Raw genomic sequence first — 25,064 nt, 5'->3', positions numbered from 1 at the left:
TTTTGCACTCTTCTGTGGCTAACTTTTAGTGAGCCTGTGTGGTCTGTAACCTCAGGAGGCTCAACGGGCGTGGTCTTCTGCTGCTGTTGCACATCTGCTGCAAGCTTTGTGCTCCTCTGCACACCCTGGTTGTAACAACTCGTTAATTAAGTTATTGTTGCCTTCCTATATATTCAAAGCGGTCTGGAAAAATTGACTTTATGTACAAAACATCCATGTATGTTGTTAAAAAGATAACTGAATGTGGCAAGGCTGTACTTTAGGGTAATACCAATTTGTACCAGATGGTGTTGTTATTCAGTGTAAGCTTTATTTAACAAGGCAAGTTATAAAGAACACGTTTTTATTTCCACTGACAAAAAAGTAAAGCATCTTGAAGAAATGGAAGTAGAGCTAAAAGGAACGTTTAAAGAACCAGAGCGTGTCATCTGAAAACATCGGAACACCTAGTTGGGAAAAAAGCTGCCAGACTTAAAGCTGACTGAGGTCCTTTGGGATGACCTTAAACATCCCATTCATCCTGGAATATCCTCCAGTGTGGCTGAATTAAAACATTTCTTCAAAGAAGAGTGGGCCAAAGTTCCTCCACAGTGATGTGAAACACTTGTTGTCCATTATCACAAACACTTGTTTGCAGTTTTTACTGGTGAGGGAGGCACAACTAGTTTAAGAGGCAACTGGGCAGCAGATCAGGAGGACTGCACCTCTCTGACTAACATTAAAATTTGTTTTATCAGAAATGTTTAAGTGTGACAAATGTGCAAAATAGATTCAAATAAATAAATCAGGAAGTAGCCAAATCCTTTTTAACTGTAGACACATGCATGTTCCTTTATCCATCAAACACTGAGCTGGTCACTGCATGGGCTTCAGGGAAACTACAGAGAACCACCAAGAGTGACCAAAGCTCAGTGCATCTGCACATTATGTTCACACTCTACCATGTAACGTCTGAATGCATGCTCGATCCAGGTAAGGAAATCCCAAAACGTTGATTCTGTTCATCAGGATGTAACGTTTTCAGCGGGAGAAACGTTCTGCCACTCATCCAAGTGACTACGAAAAACCAAAATAACAAGTTTCAGAGACGTACCGCACACAAAGAATTAAAGAGGACATCACACAGCCAGTACCCCTGATGGGATCAGGGGCATTAGTACACGTTTCTCGGCTAACATTAATGCTGAATGTGTTATGTTGAAGCAACATATGGTTAAAGCCAAACTAATGGATGGAGACCTTAAACTTCATAGCATCTACAGAGTAAAAGGATCTTTACATATTTATCAGTACTTTAAATTAGTATTAAATGTACTGAAGGAGTGAGGAGTGTCCTAAGAAGATGGAAGGAGTTTTGCCACTAGGAGGCGTTAGAGAAAATTCACTGATTCTATGTTATACATGAATACGAATGTCATGTATATGATCGCCTAATGGCGATTTATTCTTGCCACTAGGTCATGTAAATATCTAGGAGCAGTTTATTAAGGTTCAACAAAACACCTCACCAACGTTCTGCATGTCTTCCTCCACTACATCCATGAACCTTCTCTGAGGTGAGGTCTTCCTCCTTTCCGCTAGTTTCATCTTCATCATCCTTTGTCCATTATAACCCCAGTCCTTCCTCTGCACATGTCCAAACCATCACAGCCTTGCTTCTCAACCTGAGCTGTTCCTCTGATGTTTTAATTAACATCTTCAGCTCTTCCTCCTGTTTTTGTTGTCAGTACCACCGTGTCCAATTCATACATCACAGCAGGCATCGCTACCATCTTGAAAACCTTCCCTTTCAGTCTTGCTGCTATCCTTCTGTCACAAATAAACATCTGCACCCACTCGACTCTGCCTGCACTCTCTTATTCACTGTCCATTGCTTTGGCTGGTTGACCTCAGGTATTTAAACTCATCTATCTTCACTACCTCTGCTCCTTGCAGCCTCACTGCTACACCGATCTCCCTGTCATTCATAAATGTCTTTTTTCTTCTGATTTTCATCCCTTTTCTCACCAGTGCATACCTCTACCTCTCTGCCACGTGCTCCCTGCTGTCACTACAGCTCACAATATCATCTGCAATACCATAGTCCACAGAGCATCCTGACAGACCTTATCTGTCAGTCTGTGCACCATCACTGCAAACATGTAGGGACTCAAACCAGGCCTGTCACTTCTACAGCACACCTCCCCACTGTCTCAGTGCCCTGCACCACCCTCAGACATGCATGAAGCTATTCTGCTGATCTGATCGTTACCTTTTTTCTTAACCTACCTTCAGTAACTCTCCCATATCGTCATGGTATGACTCATCAACTTTATCCCTCTGTACCTAGTAAAGCTCTGTACATCACATTTGTTGTAATAAAAAGACCTCATGCCCAATATTAAGTATTAGAAATAAATACCTCGTGTTTAACAAAATATTAGCCAACCTAAATCTAATCCATACCATTGTGTAAGTACATTACCAGGATTTTTTTTTTTAAAAAAGTAGTATTTTTGTATTCTCTTGGCCGGGTTGCCATGTTTCCCTCAGACTTGGCATCCCTTTCTGCCAGGCTGCTACCGGAACACATAAACGCCCCTCCCCTCCTTTCTTCCTCTACGGATGCTGCAGTCAAGTTGGCCGCGCATGCGCACTTTAGGTCCTCTTTTTCTTGGAAGGTAAGTGTGGCATGGCGCGTGTTGCTGCCTTGGGGGGGATAAACGGTGGACTTTAGCGGTTTTTAGGTGACCCATTAACGATTTCAGAGGTATTAAAGTAGTCATGTACTGGTTTGAGATGCCGAGGGAGTAGTTAGTCGGTTTCCCGGTGGATGTAGTCGGTGGCAGGGTAGGGTGTGGGTGTCCATGTTCCGACTAGCGCTAGCATGCTGAATCAAAGGGACATGCGGCCTTCGGCGGCGCGCTCCGTGGAAGCTGCTTGTCATTCTCCGCGCTAACGCTCTTGTCTTCGGTTCGCGGTTAAAATCCGCACTGTTAACCGACGACCCGGCGGGCCGATCAGGAAAAAACAGACTGATGGTTTGTACCCGGTCCGCTGTCGATCCGAGATTAATCCGCGCCTTTATTTGGACCGAGCTGAATGGACGGCTAGCTCGGTTAGCCGCCGCTAGCAGCGCGTTAGCTCGGATAACGGGACTTGGTGTTTGTGAAACAGCAGCGCACGTTGGCCAGCCGCAAATCTCGCGGCATCGAAATCCTGTCCCGATAGCGTTACAATAAATGGTTATAAACCAAAACATCCAGAATAAAACGTGCTAATTTTAGCGTTTGATGCACTATTCTCTGCTGTCTTCACAGCGCTATGTTACATTTGTAAACTCTGAGCCAGCTTAACTTCTGATCATTAAAAGATTAACCTTTAATTTATTTATGTGGCACCGATGGGGCGAAGAAGTGGCTGCGAGTGAATTTTGACTTTGAACTTCATGCGTCCACTGGGCTTGCTAACATTTGCGATAAAACTGCTGCGGCAGATTGAGAAGTGGCGCAGCCGTCCAGCCTCGTGTCGAGCCGGGGTGGCGACGTCCACGTTTCGGCGGAGCTTAGGGATTTGTTTTTTTCTTTTTCAAATTGGATATTCAAAATGTATAACTCGGATCACACTCAAATTAATTTCCCAGCAGATCAAGAGGACTGCACCTTTATTCATTTATTTATTTATTTTACAATAGAAATCTCGCGATATCTACCTAAAAGTAGCAGAGAGCTCTGTGGGGCCCAGGAAAAGGCTGCGGTAGTCTAAATCAAAGCAGGAAAGAAAACTATTAAAGTGGCTCAAAACTCAGCCGAGCATAGCAGATTTATTAAAGTAGAAACACTTTTTTTTTTTTTTTTTTTTACATAATTTTTAAAAAATTGCAATGTTTACAGCAAAATCCCCTAATTTGCTTTTTCTTTGGTATTAATGTTAATATATTAAACAAGGCTGTATTGAATTGCTTTTTTTTTAATCAATGTATGCCCAAGGTAGTGTTTCAACCCTTTAAAAATGGGGAAGCAGTCGGGGGCTGTGGTTTACATTGGGTCAAAATCAAAGCCACAATCAGGCATGTTTAAATATCATGAAACTCCTTAAGCTTTAGCTGAGTTGAAGTAGAATCAATGTTTTTCCAGCAAGCATTAAACTCTGACAAACATTGCAAACATTTAATTCACAGGACTCTATCTACATCAGGCTGCTGTTGACAACTGTCATGAGATTCATGTTTTCCCTCATTAACTACTGTGAAAACACCAACGCCGACACTTTAAGTCCTCTGTTATGTACAGAACAACTATTATATTTGACCAGGGTCAGGGATGCCAAAACTGTTGTAATTTAACCACAATTTGGCAAATGTCTGAAAGTGGAATAATTACTGGGTCATTTTACAGGGTTTTTCCCCGTAACACTTGACATCAGAAGCTTTGAAATCAGGATGCTATTGGACAGATGTAAGAGGTGTATTGAACGTGGTCATCTGTTTCAAGTGTACACTTGACTAGGTCAGGTTACCTTCTGATTTTTGCTCGCTGTCGTGTTAATGCCATGTCTTTCTCCACGAGAACCTAACCCTGTGACTGCTTAGTGTGGAAGTCTGTCGATATAAATTTCTGTGCTTGATTTCGGGGTTAGTGATGTGTAACTGTCTCCACCAGCGCCCCAGACCCATCGCACCATGGCAGATCCCGATCTCGATTTCCAGACTGGTGAGTCTGGCGCCTCCGCCACCTACCCCATGCAGTGCTCTGCTCTGCGTAAGAACGGCTACGTGGTGCTGAAGGGTCGTCCCTGCAAAATTGTGGAGATGTCAACCTCCAAGACCGGCAAGCACGGACATGCTAAGGTAAACTCAGAAGCTGTTTAGTCCTCTTCTTTTATTTCAGATCATTTTGTACCGCATGGTAAACAGCATTGGTCAGGACAGAAAAGGGGGACCATGAACATGAAACAGGACAACGCGCAGAGTAAAGACCAGACAGGCTGAGAGCTTTCAGGTGGAGGACTGATGAAAGCTGCAAAGTTTAACATAAAGTTTTGGAGCAGTACCTGAGGCTCGGCCTGGATTCTCAGGTTTCAAACCTGTCTGATCCAAACTGCATGATGTGTGCCTTTACTAAAACAAGGCCTTCTTATCTTTACTCACAGTGTTCCTGTGTGTACTTTGCCCTCACATGGGACTCCGTCATGATAAAAATGGGGGGTTTTTCAGTTTAGTGTTCCACGACCACAAAATGGGACAAATGTAGTCCTTAGATTTGAGTCCCATTGAAGATGCCTTCTGACCTTTTTATTGGTTGATTTATATTAACATGATGGTAATCTCCATCTTAGTACTAACAAAATGAAATCCAATAATTATCTGGGCTTTTCTGACTGAAGCGGCCTTCTGTGCAGCCAGGTTTCAGTTATAGCAAAGACTTACTACAGCCCAGCTTTGTAAACCTGGTTAAATACTTAAATCTGCCTGTCAGAAGCTTTAGGGAGAAATCCAAAATTTGAAACAAGTGTTGAGTAATTGAAAATGAATAGAGAGTAAAGCTGCAGTGGATGTTTGTCTGAATTTCCCAAGATTTTGTGGTTTACCAAACTCGGATATTTTAATGTGTGAAATTTTTATTTTTCATCACTTTGTGCCTTATAACAGCCGTCCCCAACCTTTTTTGCACCATGGACCGGCCTTTAAGGTGTCGCGGATAAATGCAACAAAATAAAACTAGTACCGGTACCGAAAAAAAGAAAATTTATTCATAACACACGTGAAAAGACCCAGGAAAACCGAGTTAACGATAAAAACGATAACAAAACAACGCTGAAAACCGATACATTTCACACCTGAGCCTCAACTCTCGCGGCCCGGTACCAAACGACTCACGGACCGGTCTGAGGCCCGGGGGTTGGGCCTCGGATGCTAGATTAAACTAAGCCTCACTCTTAAAAGTTCTGTTTTTAAATCAGTCTGTTCTTCTTTCAGACAATGACCTAAAATCTGTTTTTGTGCCAAAGTGTTTGCAGGGAAAATCCAGAGTTGACAAAATTGAACAACCTTTTTATGTCACGTTTTATTGAATGTTCCATTTCAGCTTGGAAAGATTCAGATCTTAAATCTAATTAAACGTTTACTTCCATCAGGATGATGTGACTCTAAAAGTCTAAAGATAGATGGCAGCACAGTCGATTGTTGCATAGAGCAGTGACACAGTGAAAATGCACAATAAGCATCACTCGACATGAAATGCACGTTAAAACTAAGCAGACCTGAAACAAAAGATCTCATTGAGCCAAATAAAGGCTGGTAGTGATGAAGCTGGGTACCTGTAGCCTGCACCGTATTTAATGTCACTTTGAATCAATTCAGTGAGGGCAAAAAAATCTGGAAAACTTCTGCTCATTCAATTTGGGTTTTAAAAAAAAGTTTGATTTTGCAGCTGATTGCAGGAGCAGCAGATTTAATTGCATTTTTTAGTTAAGTGCAAACTTTCAGACTGATGGAAGGAAGAACACTTGGGACCAAAGATGACTTTTCATGCAGATTTTGAATTGGTGTAACTTCAGAATCGAGCTTTAAGTAAACCAAAATAGCCCCTCATAAAAACGAATATGTGGTTAAGCTGAAACCGTAACGCAGGCCGTCGGACAGTAGGCTAAGGTTTCTGTTTAGGCATTTATTGAAGTTTGACCCCGGGCTGGTGTGATGCATGACACTGGCAGGTTGATCAGTTGCTGTTGTGCTGCTTTCAGTGGCTCCTGTTTTCTTTGTTTAAACACTTGTGAATTCCTCATCTTCCCTTCAGGTTAACCTGGTTGGCATCGACATCTTCACCAACAAGAAGTATGAAGATATGTGCCCCTCCACCCACAACATGGATGTTCCCTCCATCAAGAGGATAGACTATCAGGTACTTCCTGTCAGCTGACTGTTTGAAAAGGCTACATGGTGGTTGAGCGGATACATCATCTGGTGTTTGGGTTCCCAGTCGTTGCCTCCCAACAGTGAGTCAGCAGGTGGAAATATTCACAGGGTGTCTTTCTGTTGTGTGAATCAGTCAGTCCAGAAACCTGACTTGAAGTTTGTTTTATAGTCGGAGAAATGTTTGGGATAAGAGCAGAACACGTGCTGCTGAACCTCATCGTCCCTGTGGATGTTTTAATGTTAGAATGGAAGGAAACATTTCCACTCACTCATCCCACTCACGCTAAATAAGCCTGCAAATAATCCAGTCACTAACATTCATGTTGGAGAAAATGAGACGTAAGCTTTAAGAAATGGGCATCTTTACATGAACGGCTCAGATATCTGCTAAAATAAAGATGTGACCACTCGGGTTTCAAAGGTCGGGTTCATCGGTGAAGCGGTGCAGCTGAGATGAACCCTGAGTAACCTCTGGCTGCTGCACGCAGCTGGTTCCAGGCCTTTACCACAGTGCAGATAGAATTTGAAATAAAGTGTAACTGGTTGTGGTCTTGTGTGTTTCTGAGCCAGTGAAAGTTTCTGTACTGTCCTTCTTTTGCTCACTACCTTTACATTTTTATCACGTTGTGGGATAGTCGGCCCAGCATCCAATACCTAAACATGCTGAGTTTGCAAATGAACACGTTTCTATGGAAACGGCACAAAGAGTCCGAATAATTAATGTACATTAGTGCACTTTGCATGGATACATTTCTCATGCAGAGCAAACAGCTAAACTGTCATGTTACAGATGTGCTACCACAGCTGCTTTAATCCGATGGTGTATAATTAGCATTTATGCTCCAGGTGACTGACTGCAGATGTGTGTACAGGTGTGTTTTCACTCTGTGTGTTAAAGTGTGAGAGGTGCTGAGGCTCAGCTGCAGTCTGCTCACGTAAAGTTCTGTCAGAAACAAACACGGGATTGTTTAAGTGTTCGTCGGCTTCATTCTACAGTTGTCTGTATCAGGATGGACTTTGTTTTATTTTTCAGTGAAGTGCCGGTCCTTACTTTGTGCTGTGGGCTTGGTTAGCTGTGATACTTTTGCATATGACAGCAAAACCAAACTGAGCACAGCTGCTTAGGTGGTTAACCTAAATAAAAAGTAAAGGTTCTGTCTCCTGTACGCTTCACATTAATAACTTGCATCATTAAAGAAAATCTCTAGTTTAACTTTCCTTCATCTGTGGCTTGGAAATGGCCAAATCCTCTCAGTAAGGATTTTTGGGCACTGCTGGGGTTTCCTGGTCTCAGAGGTGATTACACGTGACCATCCACGACATTTAGTGTCAGGATGGAGGCTTGGTATAATTTGATTGTTAACAAAACTCGTTTTTCTTTTTTTTTTAAACAGGTCATATTTCCCACAGTCCTGGAAATTTGATGAGCACTTTACCCTTGAATAAATAAAAGGCTACTTGGAGTTGACAGATTTCTGAGATTCAGACATGGCTAGAAATTGACTTCGTATCATTTTCTGGCTGAAAAAAACCAAACTAACATTAAAGTTGTGCTGAAAGTCATTAAAATGTTTATTACGTTGTGGAAAGTTTTCCTTTGTGATACATGTGCAGGAGTGACTCTGGTGCTATACAGCTGGAATAGCTTCATTTGGGACTCAGAAACTTTGAACTGTGGACAGACTGGAGAATGTGGATCGCATGTTTTTATTGTGACCAGCTTGAGGTCTGTGCAGATGTGATCAGTGAAGTCTTTTTGTTTTTCTGCAGTTGGTTAACATCAATGAGAACTATATGTCCCTGATGAGCGACAACGGCGACATCAGAGAGGACCTGCGCGTCCCCGACAATGAAGTCGGCAAGGAAATCGAGTCAAAGTTCGAGGCGGGTGAAGAATTCATGGTGAGTTTAGTCTTTTCATATAATTCATATTTGTCAGCCCGACCTGAAGCCCCGTTGTAGCTGTCACAGTGGTGAATCTGTCTAAAGCACAATGGTGTGGGCTAATTCCTGGGCTGTGAAACAGTTTGTCATCAGTATTAAAAAACAACCTTGTTTTTGGGTCATAAATTGATTAAACTTCCGTGTAGTCTTGGAAAGAAAAGCGTCTGGACTTTGAGTCGCTTGAAGACGTTCCACCTCTCATCCGAGAAGCTTCTTCAGTTCAGAACTGAAGAAGCTTCTAGACTAGGAGGACCTGGATGACTGAGAAGCTTCACAGACAAGCTTCCATGTAGCTGGAGGCTTCGGGGTTGGGAGTCCTGACCCGGGAGCAGAGGGTGGAGATGGCGAGGAGGGCGAGAGCTGCACGTGTAACGTTTCAGATGATTGACTTGAACACGTTGTTTGTGTGTCTGTGCGCTCTCCGCAGGTCACCGTGATTGCTGCCATGGGGGAGGAATGTGCTGTCGCTACCAAGGTCTTGGCCAGCAAATAAGGAGTTGATAGACTTTGCTGCCCGGACAACAAGCACCACCCACAACCAGTCTCTTGCATTCTCATTGGTTCTGTCACCAAAGCGTCGGCCTTCACAGACAACCTCAATCATTCTGTTGTGATCTCTCTCTCTCTCTCTCTCTCATCATTGATCTTTTATTTCTCCCCCCCCCCTCTGCTCCTCCTCCTTTTGGTTTCTCCTTTCCATTTGCTGTTGGGATTGTTCCGCCGCAGCTCGCTGCGTGGTCCTCTGCCTGATCACTGAGGTTTTGTTTGGCAACTTTATATAAAACGACTTCAAAACAAAAACACGATCAGTCGCTCAATTCCTGCGTATTCTGTTTGCCTTCAGACGTGTTGGTTTTGCCACTCACATTCCTGAATGTTGAAATAACAGCGGGATTCAGCTTTTGTATGATTATTTTTTTATATTCTTTAGATTGAATACAGCAGGTTTAAAGCCTTTTAGAGGGAAGGGGATCAGGGGTCGGGGAGGGGCTGGTTTTGAGTTAAAGCCGTGGGAGGGAGGGAGGGAGGGTTGCCCCTGTAGATACTGAATTCTGGATTAGGTCGCCCCTCTAGCAGCCATACCGCTTTCCAGCATGGCCTTTGAGTGCGACTAGGTCCCTTTTATTTTTATTTCCCCTCCCCTGACCGGGGGATCGTGGTGGCCGGCACGTAAAGAGCACTCGAGGTCCCCCCCAGCATGTCAAAGCTCTAAAACCAAGATTTCTTTTCTCCCTTTCCCCCCTCCCTTAAAGAGAAAAAAGAAAAAGAACAGAAACTTCAGTGATTAACCCTCGTGATGCCAGTCTCTTGTCTGTGTAGAAGTTTGAGGGGGCGTGAGGGTCCCGTGCACTCGCACCTCTCGTCCATCGGGGCCATCCCCCAAATACAAAAAAAGAGGAGTGTTGTTTCGTTTTTAAGAGGGCGTGAGTGTGTGGCAGTGTGGGCCTCCGAAATGTGGGAGGCGGTTTGCAGTGAGGTGTGTGTTTCTTTTTTTGAGGGGCTCGATCGGGTTGGGGAGGGTGGTAGAGTTGCAAACGTTTTTTGTTCACTCGAGGCCTTTGTCACCTGACTGGAGATGGCAAAATAAAAACGATGAAACAAATGGAGAAAAACTGCAACCGATGTGTGGTTTTCTGTCTCAAGTATTTTATGGTCTCAAAGGTGGGTGAGCGGGCTGCTGTATCATGTATTTCAAAGTCCTTATTTTGTCATTTATATGCTTAAAAATACTAAACACTGCTCACGGCTCAATTCCAGCTCCTTGTTTTTATTTCTGGACCCTGCTAGAGTCGCCTTTATCACTGCTGTCAATCTAAATGATCACCTCGCACAGATATGAAAATAAGTGTTCTCACTGACTCGTCCTTTGTTGGTGCCGTTTTACTCTTCTGTGGAACTACAAACTCCCTCGTGGGTTTAGTTAATGCTGAGCTAAGACGAAGCTCTGTTTGATTTAATCAGAGAAAAATTAGTTCAACTGCGGAGAAATGCTTTGGGAACTTTTAGCTCTGTGACTTGACCTCATTGAGGCAGCTTTATTCTATGATAATCGCAGTAGTACTTTTCATACAGCGCTCCACAAAATCCACCTTTCAAACGGCTTCACAGGAGCAGCAGAATCAAACTATAGTGAGAAATGTTGCAGAAAAACTCTGAAAAGTCCTAAGAATTTAAAGATGCGACTTGAAGGAAACGAGCGCCTCCATCCTCCTTCCATCCAGCAGGCTGTTCCAGACCCTCGAGGTCCAGCTGGGTCCCTGAAGCCAACTGAAGACTGCTTCCTGAGGCTCTTGGGTAGGTATTTCTGAGCGGGGGTGTGGTCCTGAAGGCCTCTAGGAGTAAACAAATATGAATTGATTCCTGATTGGCTGCCCATTGTAAGCAGAACTGACTGAGCAGGAGGTGGGTGGGGCTTCTTTTTAAGGCTTGTCTGTAAGATTCAGTGAGTTGACCATATTTACAATGGAGCACTGTTGTTCTTTTTGAACTTGGACAAATGTGCGTCAGCAGAATCCTTTCTCTCCACCAGCTGATTCGTTCAGTCTGAAACATCGCAGCTGTCTCCCTATAACGATGTTTGGGAAAGAGTTGAAGTGAAAACAGTAGCAGGGATGTTCATGAAGCCTGCAGATCCTCGGCAGTAAATCCCATGACCCTACTGAAGTTGGAGGAAGATACTTTCCTGCAGGGTGTAGTGTAGCTGCGCCGTATCAGGGAGCAGCAAAGCACCACAAAATGGTCGTTTTCGAACATCCTGGATGTTCTGCTTCACGGCTCCTGTTATACATGTGACGAGTGATCGGAAGCAACAGTAGTTTGAAATACCGGAGTTATCTTTTGTTGTTTGGCTTTTCTTACCCCAAACTCCTCAATAAGCTACCCCAGAGTTACTCAGACTGATAAGCACATTAGATTAGATGAAACTTTATTAACCCCTCGGGTGGGTTCCTCCAGGAAATTCAGTTTCCAGTAGCAAAGCACCGAAGAAGTTGCATGTTGCAGATACGATAAGGGAAATGAGAGTCAGGATATAAGCATAAATACACCATACACATATATAGATATATAGATATAGATATAGAGATAGATAGGCCTATAGAGATATAGATATATAGAGATATAGATACAGAATATACAAAATGGATTAATAGGATTGCTCATTTGAGTGAGTTTATTGCACAGTGATTATTGCACAGTGATTATTGCTGTGCTGCTCCCCCAGCACACCACAGCATAGAAAAGTACTCCAGCAACCACCGACTGGTAAAACATCCTCAGGAGCTTCCTGCAGATGTTAAAAGACCTCAGCCTCCTGAGGAAGTACAGTCGGCTTTGGGCTTTTTTATACAGGTGCTCTGTGTTGCATGACCAGTCCAGTTTATTGTCCACCCACAGCCCGAGGTACTTGTACTTGTTGACCACCTCCACCTCCTCCCCCTCTATCTGAACCGGCAGTGGACCTTCTCTGGACCTCCCGAAGTCCACAACCAGTTCCTTAGTCTTTGAGGTGTTGAGTTGCAGGTGGTTTGTGTGACTCCATGCGACAAAGTTCCTCACCAGACTTCTGTACTCCTCTTCCTGATCATCCCAGATACACCCCATGATGGCCGTGTCATCTGCAAACTTCTGAATATGGCATAATTCAGAGTTGTAGCAGAAGTCAGAGGTGTACAGGGTGAAGAGAAGAGGGGACAGCACAGTTCCCTGTGGTGCTCCTGTGCTGCTGACCACAGTGTCAGACGTGATGTCCTTCAGCCTGACGTACTGTGGTCTGTCGGTGAGGTAGTCGGAGATCCAAGCCACCAGGCAGGAGTCCACCTCCATCCTGTTCAGTTTTTCCTGAAGCAGACCGGGCATGAAACATGAAAGAGACTTTGCTGCATCTGATCAGTGCTGACTGAATATGAAGTTTAGTCACAGCCAGCGTTCCCTCTAAGCTGCCCGTGCGCAATTGCGCACTGCTGGCACGATCTCTGCGCACAAAAAAATCTAACCTGGATTGAAATTAAAGTAAATATGTTAACAATTCTGTTCTGCAGTGTGAGTCAGTGACTGGCTTCTCCTGTATGGGATCAGAACGATGCCACATTATCCCATAGTGCAGCCAATGATGCGATTCACATTCGTATATACGCAGCTAATCAACGTCGCTGACAGGCTGTGACAGCGTCCTTATGTGCCGGTGTTTTAGCAAAGCGGCTGATGTGGAGTGAAGCCACGTTAATGACAACGTGTACAATCATTGGAGACGTGAGCAGGACAGACGGAGCAACTGACGGACAAAGTGTGGACTTTATACCAGTTTTTAAATTGTGTTGATCAGCCACGAAAACCAGAGTTATGATAAAATATCTGCAATGTTTGGTTTTTATATTTATTACAGGAAGAAACTGTAAAAACGTCGTTTTATAAGGAAAACGCTGGAAAGCCTGCGAGCAAAAAGAAAACCAAAACCCCGCCCTTTCCTATTGGTGAAAAAATGTACCATGTTGACCAATCAAAAAAATGATATGGCAACATGGCATTTAAATGTTTAGGGAGGGGGAAGTTTTAGGGGTGATGGGGGTTTTGAGATGTGAGAGATTTGTGACGTTTAGCACAAATCTTGTGTAGTTAGTGTGTAGTTAGTGTGTAGTGTAGTCAGTAGTTGTTGTGTGTGTCAGAACAATGAGGCGACTGCTGAGTGTTACAGGTGTTACAGCAGTGACACATCTGCTGCTGTCAGGCCTGCAGGTATCAGGCTGTTGTTCTCCTTCATCTCATAGTTGACAGAAATTATTTTTTGGAGTGGAACAAATAATTTGTGTGGCATCAAATTTGATGCAGAACAGCTGATTGTTCTGTAAATAGTTTGAAATGTTTGTTTTAAAAACACCTTGGCTGCATTTTTAGGTAAACAGCTGCAAAAAACTTTGTTTGCAAAACTCAGTAACTTTTTTGAAGAAGTAACTATGTAATTAATTGCCCAACATTGGTCTTTATTTACTGTATTTTGCAGACAGTTACAGACTCTGTCCCAGACCACAGACTCATAATACAGTCAGAGCTTTATAAAAAAGAAAAAAGAAAGAAAGAAAGTTGTGTTTTCAAAATTGGTTTAAGTTATTTTTCCTTCCAACAGTGTTAACATGCTACACAGGTCATGAACAAGATTTCTTCTCATTGTAAGTGGGCTAAAGTAGTTAATTAAAAGTAGTCTAACATAAATGCTGTAATTAGATTATTTTAATAAACATGTAACTTGGATGATTGGATGCTGGCGTGACCACAGTGCACACGTCTGATGTTGCTCACAGTGGTCCAGGGGACGCTCAGGGAGTTTGTGTGTTCGCTCAGACACATGAAACATTAGAGGGAACACTGGTTACAGCTGCTGCAGATAAAACTGTGCGTGTGTGTTACGAGTTTTGGTTAGTAAGACTTAACAACTGGTTGTAGGTGATGCCGTCGTACTGGTTAATCTCTATTGTGGTGCATAACCTGTTCCAGACCAGGTTAGGTCTGCAGCATTAGTTACCATAGTGATGCATCCTGGTACAAAGTGAGCAGTCGAGGTTAACCGTTGGTTTACCTCGACGAGCCCAAACCCTGCTTCCTAGCAGTGGCGTCTATGACGAGCTTGCGCGACTGTTAAAACTCCCGCCTGACAGGATGGAGACACGTTTTTAAAGCTGCGGTTGATACAAACTCAAACATGTTGAGCAGTGTGAAGAATTCAGACACAAAATACGAACTTCTTCATTTTATCTTCCCTTCTGGCTGCATTTTAATCAGGCATGTGAGTGAGCAGTGTTACAACGGTTTCCATTTGTTGCACCTTTACAGGGAAGCAGCAGTTTAACTCCCTGAAATCTGTCTCTGTGCAGACACTCAGCTGTACTTATGTCACTGACCTCAAATTGCAAACTTCCCTGAATGTGCTTTCTTCTGATTGGCTGCCACACCCAACAGGTAGAACAGCAGCAAGAACTATACCATTACCTTTGAGTAATGCTGATCCTGGTGTTCTGTAGTGATGCTGCTTCTGGGTGGAAGGATGTGCAACTGCTGTTCACTGATGCATGAATACACAACTCTTACTGAGTTTAACAGAAAACTCCAGGTGGTTTCATTCTCTTACAGCTGAAGTACAGCTTATCTTATCTTAGATCAGAAGCTGCACACTGACCTCTGCGACCACTGAAAATATGAATCTTGTTTTCCTTTTAGTATAAAGACGAGCTGTTCTGAAAGTGTTCACATGTACGAGTTGGAATGTGTGTCCTCGGTTTTTCCTTGCTGCAGTTCATAGATAAACTCTTCAGATCAAAGACATCCGAGTCATCCATTTCCTGACCCGTCTGGCTCTGGGTTCCTCTCCACCTCCTCCTGCTCTTCTAGTGGGTCGCTGAGGTGTTCCCGAGCCAGCTGAGACCCCAGTGTGTCCTGGTCCTGTCCTGGAGTCTCTTTGAAGTTGGACATGCACAAAACATCGGACCTAGCAGGCGAATAATGGTGCGATCTGCCCTAAAGGAGTTATAGATTTAAGACTGTATGTGAAGGATGGATGCATCCACCTACACGCGTTTTCTGGTCTCGGGATCCATTATTTCAACAGTGTAATTACTATTTTTAAGAAAATATATTTTCCAGTACCTGCTTAGACCCACAGCATATTACTTCTTATATATCAGCATTAAAAATGCTCTAAAACGGTGAAAACAGTTGAGAAGTTTAGTTATGATTAGCTGAGGTGAGGCCTTGCAGACCACGCCCCCTACCATCACGGCTTTACAGCATCCAGATGGGTGAGTTATTAAAAGAAGATCAACACCTGCATTGTTTTAATGAATGTATCCACGCAGACCAAAACAGTGTTTCTAACAGGCTGTAAACATATTCAGAGTCCAGTGAAATAATTAGAAAACTGGAATATAAATTGATTAAAATGTTGCACATTTGCAATTAACGAACTTTCAGGGTTTAGGGTTGGGTTTGGTGATGGCACATGTTAAATGAGCAGGTTGTCATAAACTAGAAGACGCTGCCTTTCACATGGAAGATTTTCCTGTGAGTTGAAACCAACTCCTGTAGTCCTAACTCGACCATCGATGGGCTGTTCATGATCTCCTGGCTCACAGCTGAGGTGATCCTGTCAGGCGTGCTCTGGTAAAATGGGTGCAGGGAAAGTAGTTTTTATGGTTCAGTTTAGTAATACTCGTGTTGGGTGATGGAACCATATGTATGCAACCTGCAGCACATTGTTTAAGCAGATAAGAACCTGCATGAGCGGCTGAGAGCGGGTCTGAACAGAGAGAGCTGGAAGAAATGGATGAATGTCTGCAGCTTCTGCCTGCAAACACACAAACCCGCACAGTGCAAACACTGCACTGCACAAGCAGCAGTCACGGGGGCTCAAGTCCATCAGATGGGCTGTAAGTAGGTAACGTTTATTTATAAAACAGCTTTATAGGTCAGCCGTGGCAAAAAGACGACTCAGATGTAAGAAGACCTGCAGACACGAGGTGGGAGGAGCCAAAAACACAGGCAGGAAGCCTGACTTTGCAGACGTGCACAGATTTAAAAACAAGAATTTAAATTTGAAATGAAAAGCACTGCAGATCTTTCATATGTAGGCCACCGCTGCCCAGGTCCTAATCTGTGGAGCTGAAGTTCACTGAGGAGAAAATGCTCATCAAAGATGATCACATAAGCAAAGAGGCCGTTTGCTCCGAGGTCAGCGTGTGGATCAATCAGTTTATGAGTAATACTGAAGAACACCATCATGTACACCACCTTTCTTTTTCAAATCTACGTCTGTTTCCTGCTCACACGGCTAAACACGGTTCTCCTGGCCACCACACGGCGCTTCCTCCATGTGGGGATCCTGACTGTTGGCTCACTTTCAGAGTAGACGGTTTCCTTCCCAGCAGGAGAGGATCTAATGTTTCTGGCTCTTTCACGTTTTCTAAAGACATTTCTACTTCCTATCAGACAGTGTTGTGGTTTACATATTATCTCTTCCTCACTTCCAGGAGGAGACACAGATGCCCTGGGATTGTGTCATGAAGGGCATCCGACATGAAAACCTGACAAAACAAACATGTGGCGCTACCTGCTGCGGTGGCCCGTCGTGGATAAGAGAGCGTCTGAAAGTCTCTTATGCTGGAACGTGACTAAAATGCATCAGGAGAGACGAGCACAGCAGTGAGGACTAATGCCCTTCACTGGTTTCCTTTTACTGGAAATTACAACCAAAAAGAGGTTGTGTGTGTGAGAGATCCCCCCCTGAAACACACACACACTTTTTGACCACTAGAACTGCTAAAAATATCTCTGGGGTGCAATCGGTTTACATCATCGACCCAGAATGCATTTCACACAGAGTAACGTGTACCAAGCGTTTGGGACGTGTAAACGAATCAGAGTGTTTGTAACAGAGTGCTTTAGTGGGGGAGGACATTTGGAGCATGTTAAGGAATGTAATGGGAAATATGTATCTTTCTAATGTTACAGGCTTTGATTTCAGGTATATGTGGAGGGTTTGATTGTAATGTCACATTTCTAACCAGCACATCATGAACTGTGAGATTTGCTGCAGACGCCTGCTCCTCTGTAACACGCCTCAGAGCCTGGGCTGCACACCCACTGTAAAATGTAACGTTTCTCATATTTCCTACTGTTACTGAAATACAGAGAAGTTGAAATGTAGGAATGAACAGATGAGGATTGTAAAAGAAAAAGCTTTAACAACTTTGTTTCGCATGTAAATGATTATAAACCACAAATCACATTTTAGTTGGTGGCATGAGGGAGCACACATGACTGTAGCTGCACGGTGGGGATTTAAATACTATTTAATGAATCAAAACACCTGATCACGCCCCGTCCTCTGGAACGCTGCAGCTTCTACTTTAGTGCTGAGCATCTTTTGTTGTGCTGAAGTGGCAGCAGCGGCGGGCACGCCCTGCCTCAGTGCCTCATGTGAAGATGAATCACTCACTTGCCTGCATATCTGCACAGTGAGCCAGACTTCAAACCACAAAGGCTGAAAAAATGGGACCCATCGAACCAGTTATGGGTTCTCTGACTCATCGGGAGGAAGTTTTTCCCTGTGTGTGTGTGTGTGTGTGTGTGTGTGTGTGTGTGTGTGTGTGTGTGTGTGTGTGTGGTGGAAATGTGGCCGTGTGTGTGGTGGAAATGTGGCCGAGTGTGTGAAGAGGCAGTGAATGATTGACCGGACTCAGCAGGTTTATTATCAGGGTGTTTTTGGGCTGCGGTTGACCTTTGGACTTGCATCCTCGCTCACAGACAGCAACAACAGCTGTCAGAAAGTGTGAAACGGTTTGTTTTCAGGGTAAACGCGGGTGACACTTGAATGTAACTGTTGCTGTTTCATCTTACAAACGTAAACCAAACGCAGATTAAACGGTTTTCACTCCAGCTGGAGCTCTGCGCTCGTTAAGTCGACCCATTTTCCTGATCCATGTGCTTTTACAGCCCGTTCACCATATTTGGTAGGGCGCCGCGCATGACGTCACAGCTGCGTCACCTCCGCTGCCTTCTTTCTCGTCCGAGCTCTCAACATGGCGCCGGTAAGTCCTGGCAGCTCGTCCGGTTTTTGCTTAATTTGTTCTGAGTTTCTTCGCCTTTTTGTTTCTCTGGCACTTTGATCAAGTCCCATAAAAGCACCCATCGTTAATGACGGGTGGCTCTACCGAGAAAACTTTATTTACATCCAGAAAACTAACAAGTTAGCCGCGTTAGCATTAGCTCGTAGCACTTGGTCACACGTGTCTCATTCTGATTGCAGACCAGACTCCACAGAGAAAAACGCGTATTTGTTTCTTTAAACAGTTTTAATACCTGGAAGTCTACCGGGTTTGGGTTTGTGGCTAGTATCTGTGTATTTTAGGATACACAGGTGAATTCGGCATAACTTAAAGTCATGTTCCCTGGTCTATTGTCACTAAATAAGGAACATTGTCTATCATATTAACTATTTTGTTCTTGAGCTTTGGTGCTATTACTGGTGTTTGGGATCACTAATCATGGAACTAAAATAGACGCCAAATCTCATGAGTAAAATAATGATAACTTAAAAAAACCTCCTGCCAATCCAAAGGAAAAATACTTGTCTTAATTGAAAGCACACATATTACATCCATTGTACATGACAGGCTTTAAATAAAATGTCAGTCCCATACCTGCAAAACTGGTTTCTACAAGACTGAATCTGGCAGAGATTGAATGTTCCTTTTTTTTTCTTCCAGGACTTGAGTCCATATCCAGACAGACATAATATCAGATATTTAACGCAAGACATTCGTTTTGAGAAAATAAATGACAGTAGGGACTTGTTCAAAGCCTCACTGGAAACACAACAGAGCACGAGCCAATAAACAGAGCCTGATGCGTCTTTTAAAACGAGTGACCTCAAATTTTTTATTATTTTTTTTTATGACTGTATTCAAACATCAACCAAAAGCATCAGGAAACTCCTCACACACTGAAACTAAACATTAGCACTGAAGGGTTTATGTTTGACCGAGCGGCTCCGACTCTGGCTTATTTTTAGCTTTAGGTCTCCTCGTCATCTTTTTTCTTTAACCATCCGGTACCCGGAGATTTATCTAATGTCATTTGAAGAAACAGACTTTGCATAACTCAAGAACCATGTGGCGACGTCACTTCACCACTGTTACCTTGGAAACCAGCTATAGCAATAAGCTTTGCTCACTATGTTAGTTTACGCGTGTTCTAGTAAAGTTAACATGTGAAACATGATCACAGATCAGAATGAAGAGGCCAGCTGGTAAGAAGTCCAAGAAGGGGGCTGCATGGAAGTTCACCCTGGACCTGACCCACCCTGTGGAGGATGGGATCCTGGACTCTGCAAGCTTTGTAAGTCTTCTTGCAGTCGTCACTACTTTAGCAGAAATCCAGTTCAAATCGTGTCCCCCAAAAGCGACAAATTAATTTATTAAAGGGTAAATTTGGTGGTTTTTGCAAGCAGCTGACCCAATCTGTGGACTAGGGCGCCCTTCCCTAGCTCCAGATTTACTAGGGTTCTCTTCCCTAGTGCATTACTATGCTCTATCCAATAGGAGACCTTCCTTAAAGAGAAGATCAAGGTGAACGGGAAGACGGGGAATCTGGGTGACATCGTCCAGGTCGGCCGCATGAAGAACAAGATCAACGTGACGTCTGAGAAGCAGTTCTCCAAAAGGTAAAACGAGAAGTGTCACAAGAACCAGAGAACCTTCCTGGAAACGGTTCTGATGGTCAATGTTCTTCCACAGGTATCTGAAGTACCTGACAAAGAAGTACCTGAAGAAGAACAACCTCCGCGACTGGCTGAGGGTGGTGGCCTCTGACAAGGAGACGTACGAGCTGCGATACTTCCAGATCAGCCAGGACGACGAGGAGTCCGAGGCAGACGAGTAAACAGCTGCAGCCACATCTGTGTGTGCGTCAGCGGGAGAATAAATGTGGGAAAGAAATCTCGTCTGTGTCGTGTTTTTGTCTGACAAAGTCAGTCCTGCAGCGTCCTGCTTAGCTGGTGTATGAAATCATGTTTAGCAGTTTTATGGAGCGAGTAGATTTGATCAAACATTCCCAAAAAAATGTGAGAAATTTTAAAATTGGTGAGGAAGAAGCAGAAAACATGTCAGCATACATTATGTAATGTGTACTCTATTATCAGTTGTCAAAGGAGTAAAGAAGTGAAAATATGAATAAAATAACATTTTATTAGGATCAGAAAACAGAAGCAAATAAAATGAGAAGCCAAAGACATTTCCAGTATTTACACAGAACCAGTTTAGTCTGTTATTCCAGTTAACTGCTGTTAAAGTGACAAACTGGTTAACTGTAATAATCTTCCAGGTTTAGCTAGTTCTACTTCATGCATCAGCAGAGTAAACACACAGCAGGGCTGCACTGTTCATATACTCCTAGTTTCGGGGTTCTTAAAGCACAGCCTGCATGTAGGTACAGGAAGTGATGCGCTGCTGTTTTCATTCATCCAGAGATGGGCTCAGTTTTCAGTTCCTGCTCTGCTGTCCTCACACCGTCGCAGGCTTGGCTTCCCTCACAATGATAAATACAGGTGACGTCAGATGTAGCAGGCACCTCTGTAAGGATTATAAACCATCATCCTCTGAATGAATATAAGATTGTCAAATTTGGAAAGCTGTATTAAAAACAAAGAAAGGGGAGACTCGGCTCAAAGGATACTGTGGATGGAGCTGCAGTGCAGGAGGAAAAGGTGGAAACCACAGAGGAAGTTCATGGATGCAGTCGAGAGTGTTGGTGTGACAGCGATAGGTTGAGATCTGGGCAGATGACCCGCTCTGTGCACCCCTGGAGGGAGCAGCTGGAAAAACAAGACAGGCTGGTGTATAGGAGATGGCCAAGCAACCACCAGGTGGTGCACTGGCATGTTTAGTTTATGAGCAGCATCAGTGTGATATAATGGGATACAGCTTAATGATATTGCTTGAGCGCAAAAAAGTGTCGCACAAATTCTCAAAATGATTTGAGGCCCAGAGTTCCCACAGAGACACAAACGCCTGCAAAACGAGACATAAAACTTGACACAAAAAGAACTGAAGATGCACCAAAAGATGTAAAATTGCTTTAAGAAATGATGCCCTATATTACCCAAAGTATTCACTCAGCCATGCAAGTCACTGAAATCAAGCATCAGCATGCAGATTGTTTCCACAAACATTTGTGGGTCGCTCTCAGGAGCTCAGGGAATTCCAGCGTGGTACCGTGATAGGATGCAACCTGTGCAACAAGTCCAGTCTTAAAGATTCCTCACTACTAAATATTCCACAGTCGTGTGTCAGTGGTGTTATCGTCAAGTGGAAATGATTGGGAACGACAGAAACTCAGCCGTGAACCAGTAGGCCATGTAAAAATCACAGAGCGGGGTCGGTGGACGCTCAGGCACGTGGTAAACAGAGGTCACCAACTTTCTACAGTGGACACTTGTTCTCTTAGAGGATAAATCTCACTTCTCTGTCTCAATCTGATGGGTGAGTCTGCGTTTGGTGGGTGCCAGGAAGAATGGTACATGTCTGACTACACTGTGCTAACTGTAAAGTTTGGTGCAGGGTGAGGTTATATTCATGAGATGGCCTCAACCTTTAGCCCAACCAAGACATTTTAGATCATTTCATGCTGCCAACTCTTCATACATGAATGTGCACCAGTGAACAAAGGAAGGTCCACAAAGACAAAGATAAGCGAGTTTAGTGTGGAAGAACTTGACAGGCCTGCACAGACTCCTGACCTTAACCTGACAGAACACCTTTGGGATGAATTAGAAGCCTCTGACCCAGGCCTACTCATCCAACACCTGCGCTTGGCCTCACAAATGCACTTCTGGAAGGAAGGTCAAAAATTGCCATAAACACACCCCTGAAAAGTCTTTCCAGAAGAGTTGAGGCTGTTATGGCTGCAAAGACTGGGTCAAAATCCAATTGCACCCTATAGATTAAGTCAGGATGTCCCTCAGGTTCACATGCATGTGATAGCAGAAACAAAAGCCAAGAGCGATGAAAGAGACAGAACAAGATTTTTAAAAACGGTAACATACATATTTAAGGTACCGTACTGCATGAAGATTCAAAAAGAACGACAGCCATAACAAATATAAGCTTTACCAAAAAGGAAAGTCTGAAACTCTTGAAACAACATTAACACGGGAGTCTATGAGGAGTGAAGCGTTTTGGAGGCTCAAGTGGACACTAGAGGAACTGCAGCAGAAGCAGAAAGGAGCTGCAAAGATCAGTAAAAATGCCTCCAGGATTATGAAAAAGTTACAATAGAGAGATGTTTAGACTCTTTTTCAATTCCGATATCTTCTCATAAAGTCTCAGTAAAACAAGGGCAAAAAAGTAAATTACACTGAAACAAAGCCTCACGGGAGCTGTAGTTGTCCTAATCAGGCACTATTGTTTTCTTTCACCTTGAGCAGCAGTGAATAAATTTGCACTCTGGCTTCAGGGGGACGTGCCAGCAGAGTCCATCCCCTCGGGTCAGCTCTGTGCTCCTGTAAGAAGCGCCTGGGATAACTGCTTTATTCCCGTAAACAGAAAAGGATGTTTTATTTTGCTGCTGCTTTCTCTGGCAGCGTGTCTGGATTCACTCCCATCTGCTCATCTGTTGCATATAAAGCGTGAACCTCAGGAATCCACCTCATCTGCTCTGCAGTCAGCGGCTGGTGTCATCTCACATTTATACGATGGGTGTTTATTACAGAAACAGTTCTCTGGAAAAACAGTTTACAGTAAATTTGAATCTGCATAGAAACTAGTAATTGACACTGGCAGATAACTCAAATATTTGCCTCAAAATAGTACGGGGAGCAGCAGAAAATGAAAACGCTGATAAATGTCGGTTCAGTGGTTGGCAGCTTGTCAGTAAATCCTGAAATTGAGACTTGAGCCTATGTTCTTGATAAATAAAGCATTAAAATTATGCATAAAATTTTGTTTGTTTTTAACTGAACGAGTCTCTTGATTGGGCTCAGTTTCGCTCCTGAAGGTGTGAACATCTCTGAGCTCAGCCGTGTTTCCCACAGACTGTCCTGTGCCGACAGTGGTGGAGTGTCCTGTTTCGGCTGCTTTATACCATCATGCAACTGTGTATGCAGGTAACGCTGTAATCGGACTCTGTGGATCAGGTGACGAGCAACAGCACATATATACAGCTGCACAGACAGAGTGTAGACTGATGGTTTTATTTCAGAGGGCCAGCTGGGTGCTGCTCCTGGTGGGAGGGGGAATCCCTGACTGCTTCTTCGGTCCCTTTCCTCAGTGCCTGTGTGTCAGTCTGTACAGGGTTTCCAAACAGATTATTTCTTCAGCAGATGCAGCAGTTTGAAAACCACCTCCGGGTTCTGATACATGTTCTCAAAGTTACATTTCAGTTTAAGAAGTCCTGGTAAGTTTTAAGCCTGGTGTTAGTGTACTGCAGCACCAAACAGACCACACAGACTCACACTGACTCGCAGTGGGGATGTAGCTCAGTGGTAGAGCACATGCTTTGCATGTATGAGGTCCTGGGTTCGATCCCCAGCATCTCCAGGTTTTATACCATCGAGCTTCTGCACTTACTCAAAGACATCCACACAAAACAAATAAAACTGAGGTCAAAATGTCACGTGAAACAACTACAGGTTACAAAAGGTATACCCTGGTTTTAAAGCACAATACTGCAGAACGCACACACCAAAATGCATCATTTATGATGCATGTTATCACAGATAAGCTATAGTTGAAGCAAATAGTCAGGATGGCCGAGCGGTCTAAGGTGCTGAGTTTAGGCTGCCGTCTCCCCTGGAGGTGTGGGTTCAAGTCCCACTTCCGACAGTTGCTTTTGTCCAAGTAAATGTTCAGAGGAGCATGTTACTAAACCTCCTGAATTCCTACATAATTTCCATCAATAAAGTATTCTGAAACTGAAATCTCACAGGCTGCTAGCGCTGCAGCAGCGTTGGGTCCGGGACTCTGTAACCAGCAGACTCCAAACACAGCACCCTCAGGCCCTTTTCCTGATCTTTAATCACATCTCCCTGTCCTCCAGTCTCCCCACCTTCACCCAGTATGTCACCTGCCACACCAGAGACAATAAAACATTGGACTTATTGTATGCTAACACCAAGGAGGCAGCTCATCACCTCTCCCTCCCCTGGGGGGCTCAGATCACAACCTGGTTCGTCTCCAGCCTGTGTATAAACCTCTGGTACACAGAGAACCAGTTGTTAAACGCACAGTGAGGAAATGGTCGGCAGAGACTGAAGAGGCCCTGAGGAACTGTTTCCGTTCCACTGTGTGGGAAACCTCTGCACCAGGCTGCAGGAGACTTGGGGTGGGTGAATGACCTCAATAAATATTTTAATAGGTTTGATCAACCACCCACCCCTCCCCCCAGGATCGTCCCCCCTGCTGCAATCTCCCTCATCTTCAGGCGCTGCCTGTCTTTCATATCAGGACTTCACAACCCAGCTCCCAGCCATCACACCCACCCCCGGCTTCTGTGAACTCCAACATACACCGCCCTCCCCCGAAACCCCCTCTCTCCATCTCAGCACTTCAAGTGAGGAATGAGCTTCGCAAGATCAAGGTGCAGAAGGCTGCAGGTCCAGATGGCGTCAGCTCCAGGCTCCTGAGATGCTGTGCAGATGAACTGTGTGGCATCTTAGGATGCCTGTGAGGTCACAGGGCTGTGT

General features: G+C 44.0%; 2 protein-coding genes, 2 long non-coding RNA genes and 1 other non-coding gene across 9 annotated transcripts; 3 read left to right on the top strand and 2 right to left on the bottom strand.

Annotated features, from left to right (window-relative positions):
* Positions 1-288: 288 nt before the first annotated feature.
* Positions 289-2,391, bottom strand: LOC145431185 (uncharacterized). Its single transcript, XR_013911530.1, has 2 exons — positions 1,509-2,391; positions 289-1,056 (listed from the first exon to the last, which is right to left on the bottom strand). It is a non-coding gene; the product is annotated as an uncharacterized LOC145431185 (long non-coding RNA).
* A 145-nt stretch (positions 2,392-2,536) lies between these two features.
* Positions 2,537-10,458, top strand: eif5a (eukaryotic translation initiation factor 5A). 5 transcript variants are annotated; one of them, XM_026180652.2, is made up of 5 exons: positions 2,537-2,660; positions 4,641-4,828; positions 6,777-6,881; positions 8,666-8,797; positions 9,267-10,458. In XM_026180652.2, exons 2-5 carry the CDS (start codon positions 4,661-4,663, stop codon positions 9,330-9,332), a joined length of 471 nt encoding a protein of 156 aa, XP_026036437.1. In that variant the 5' UTR covers positions 2,537-2,660; positions 4,641-4,660; the 3' UTR covers positions 9,333-10,458. The 5 variants fall into 5 exon arrangements, with proteins under 5 accessions (XP_026036437.1, XP_080162894.1, XP_080162896.1 ...); XM_080306768.1 differs by having other exon boundaries at positions 2,626-2,749; XM_080306770.1 differs by having other exon boundaries at positions 2,655-2,726.
* Positions 10,459-18,028: 7,570 nt separating this feature from the next.
* Positions 18,029-20,322, top strand: rpl22l1 (ribosomal protein L22-like 1). Its single transcript, XM_026180654.2, has 4 exons — positions 18,029-18,414; positions 19,613-19,723; positions 19,927-20,048; positions 20,122-20,322. The coding sequence occupies exons 1-4, from the start codon at positions 18,406-18,408 to the stop codon at positions 20,264-20,266; spliced, it is 387 nt and encodes a 128-aa protein (XP_026036439.1). The 5' UTR covers positions 18,029-18,405; the 3' UTR covers positions 20,267-20,322.
* A 229-nt stretch (positions 20,323-20,551) lies between these two features.
* Positions 20,552-21,847, bottom strand: LOC113029673 (uncharacterized). Its single transcript, XR_013911531.1, has 2 exons — positions 21,059-21,847; positions 20,552-20,981 (listed from the first exon to the last, which is right to left on the bottom strand). It is a non-coding gene; the product is annotated as an uncharacterized LOC113029673 (long non-coding RNA).
* A 2,000-nt stretch (positions 21,848-23,847) lies between these two features.
* trnaa-ugc (transfer RNA alanine (anticodon UGC)) lies at positions 23,848-23,919 on the top strand. Its single transcript has one exon. It is a non-coding gene; the product is annotated as a tRNA-Ala (tRNA).
* Positions 23,920-25,064: the final 1,145 nt, after the last annotated feature.

This window comes from Astatotilapia calliptera, chromosome 9 (genome assembly GCF_964374335.1).
Source record: "Astatotilapia calliptera chromosome 9, fAstCal68.1, whole genome shotgun sequence".
Lineage (NCBI taxonomy): Eukaryota > Metazoa > Chordata > Actinopteri > Cichliformes > Cichlidae > Astatotilapia > Astatotilapia calliptera.
This window is presented reverse-complemented; position numbering and strand designations above follow the sequence as displayed.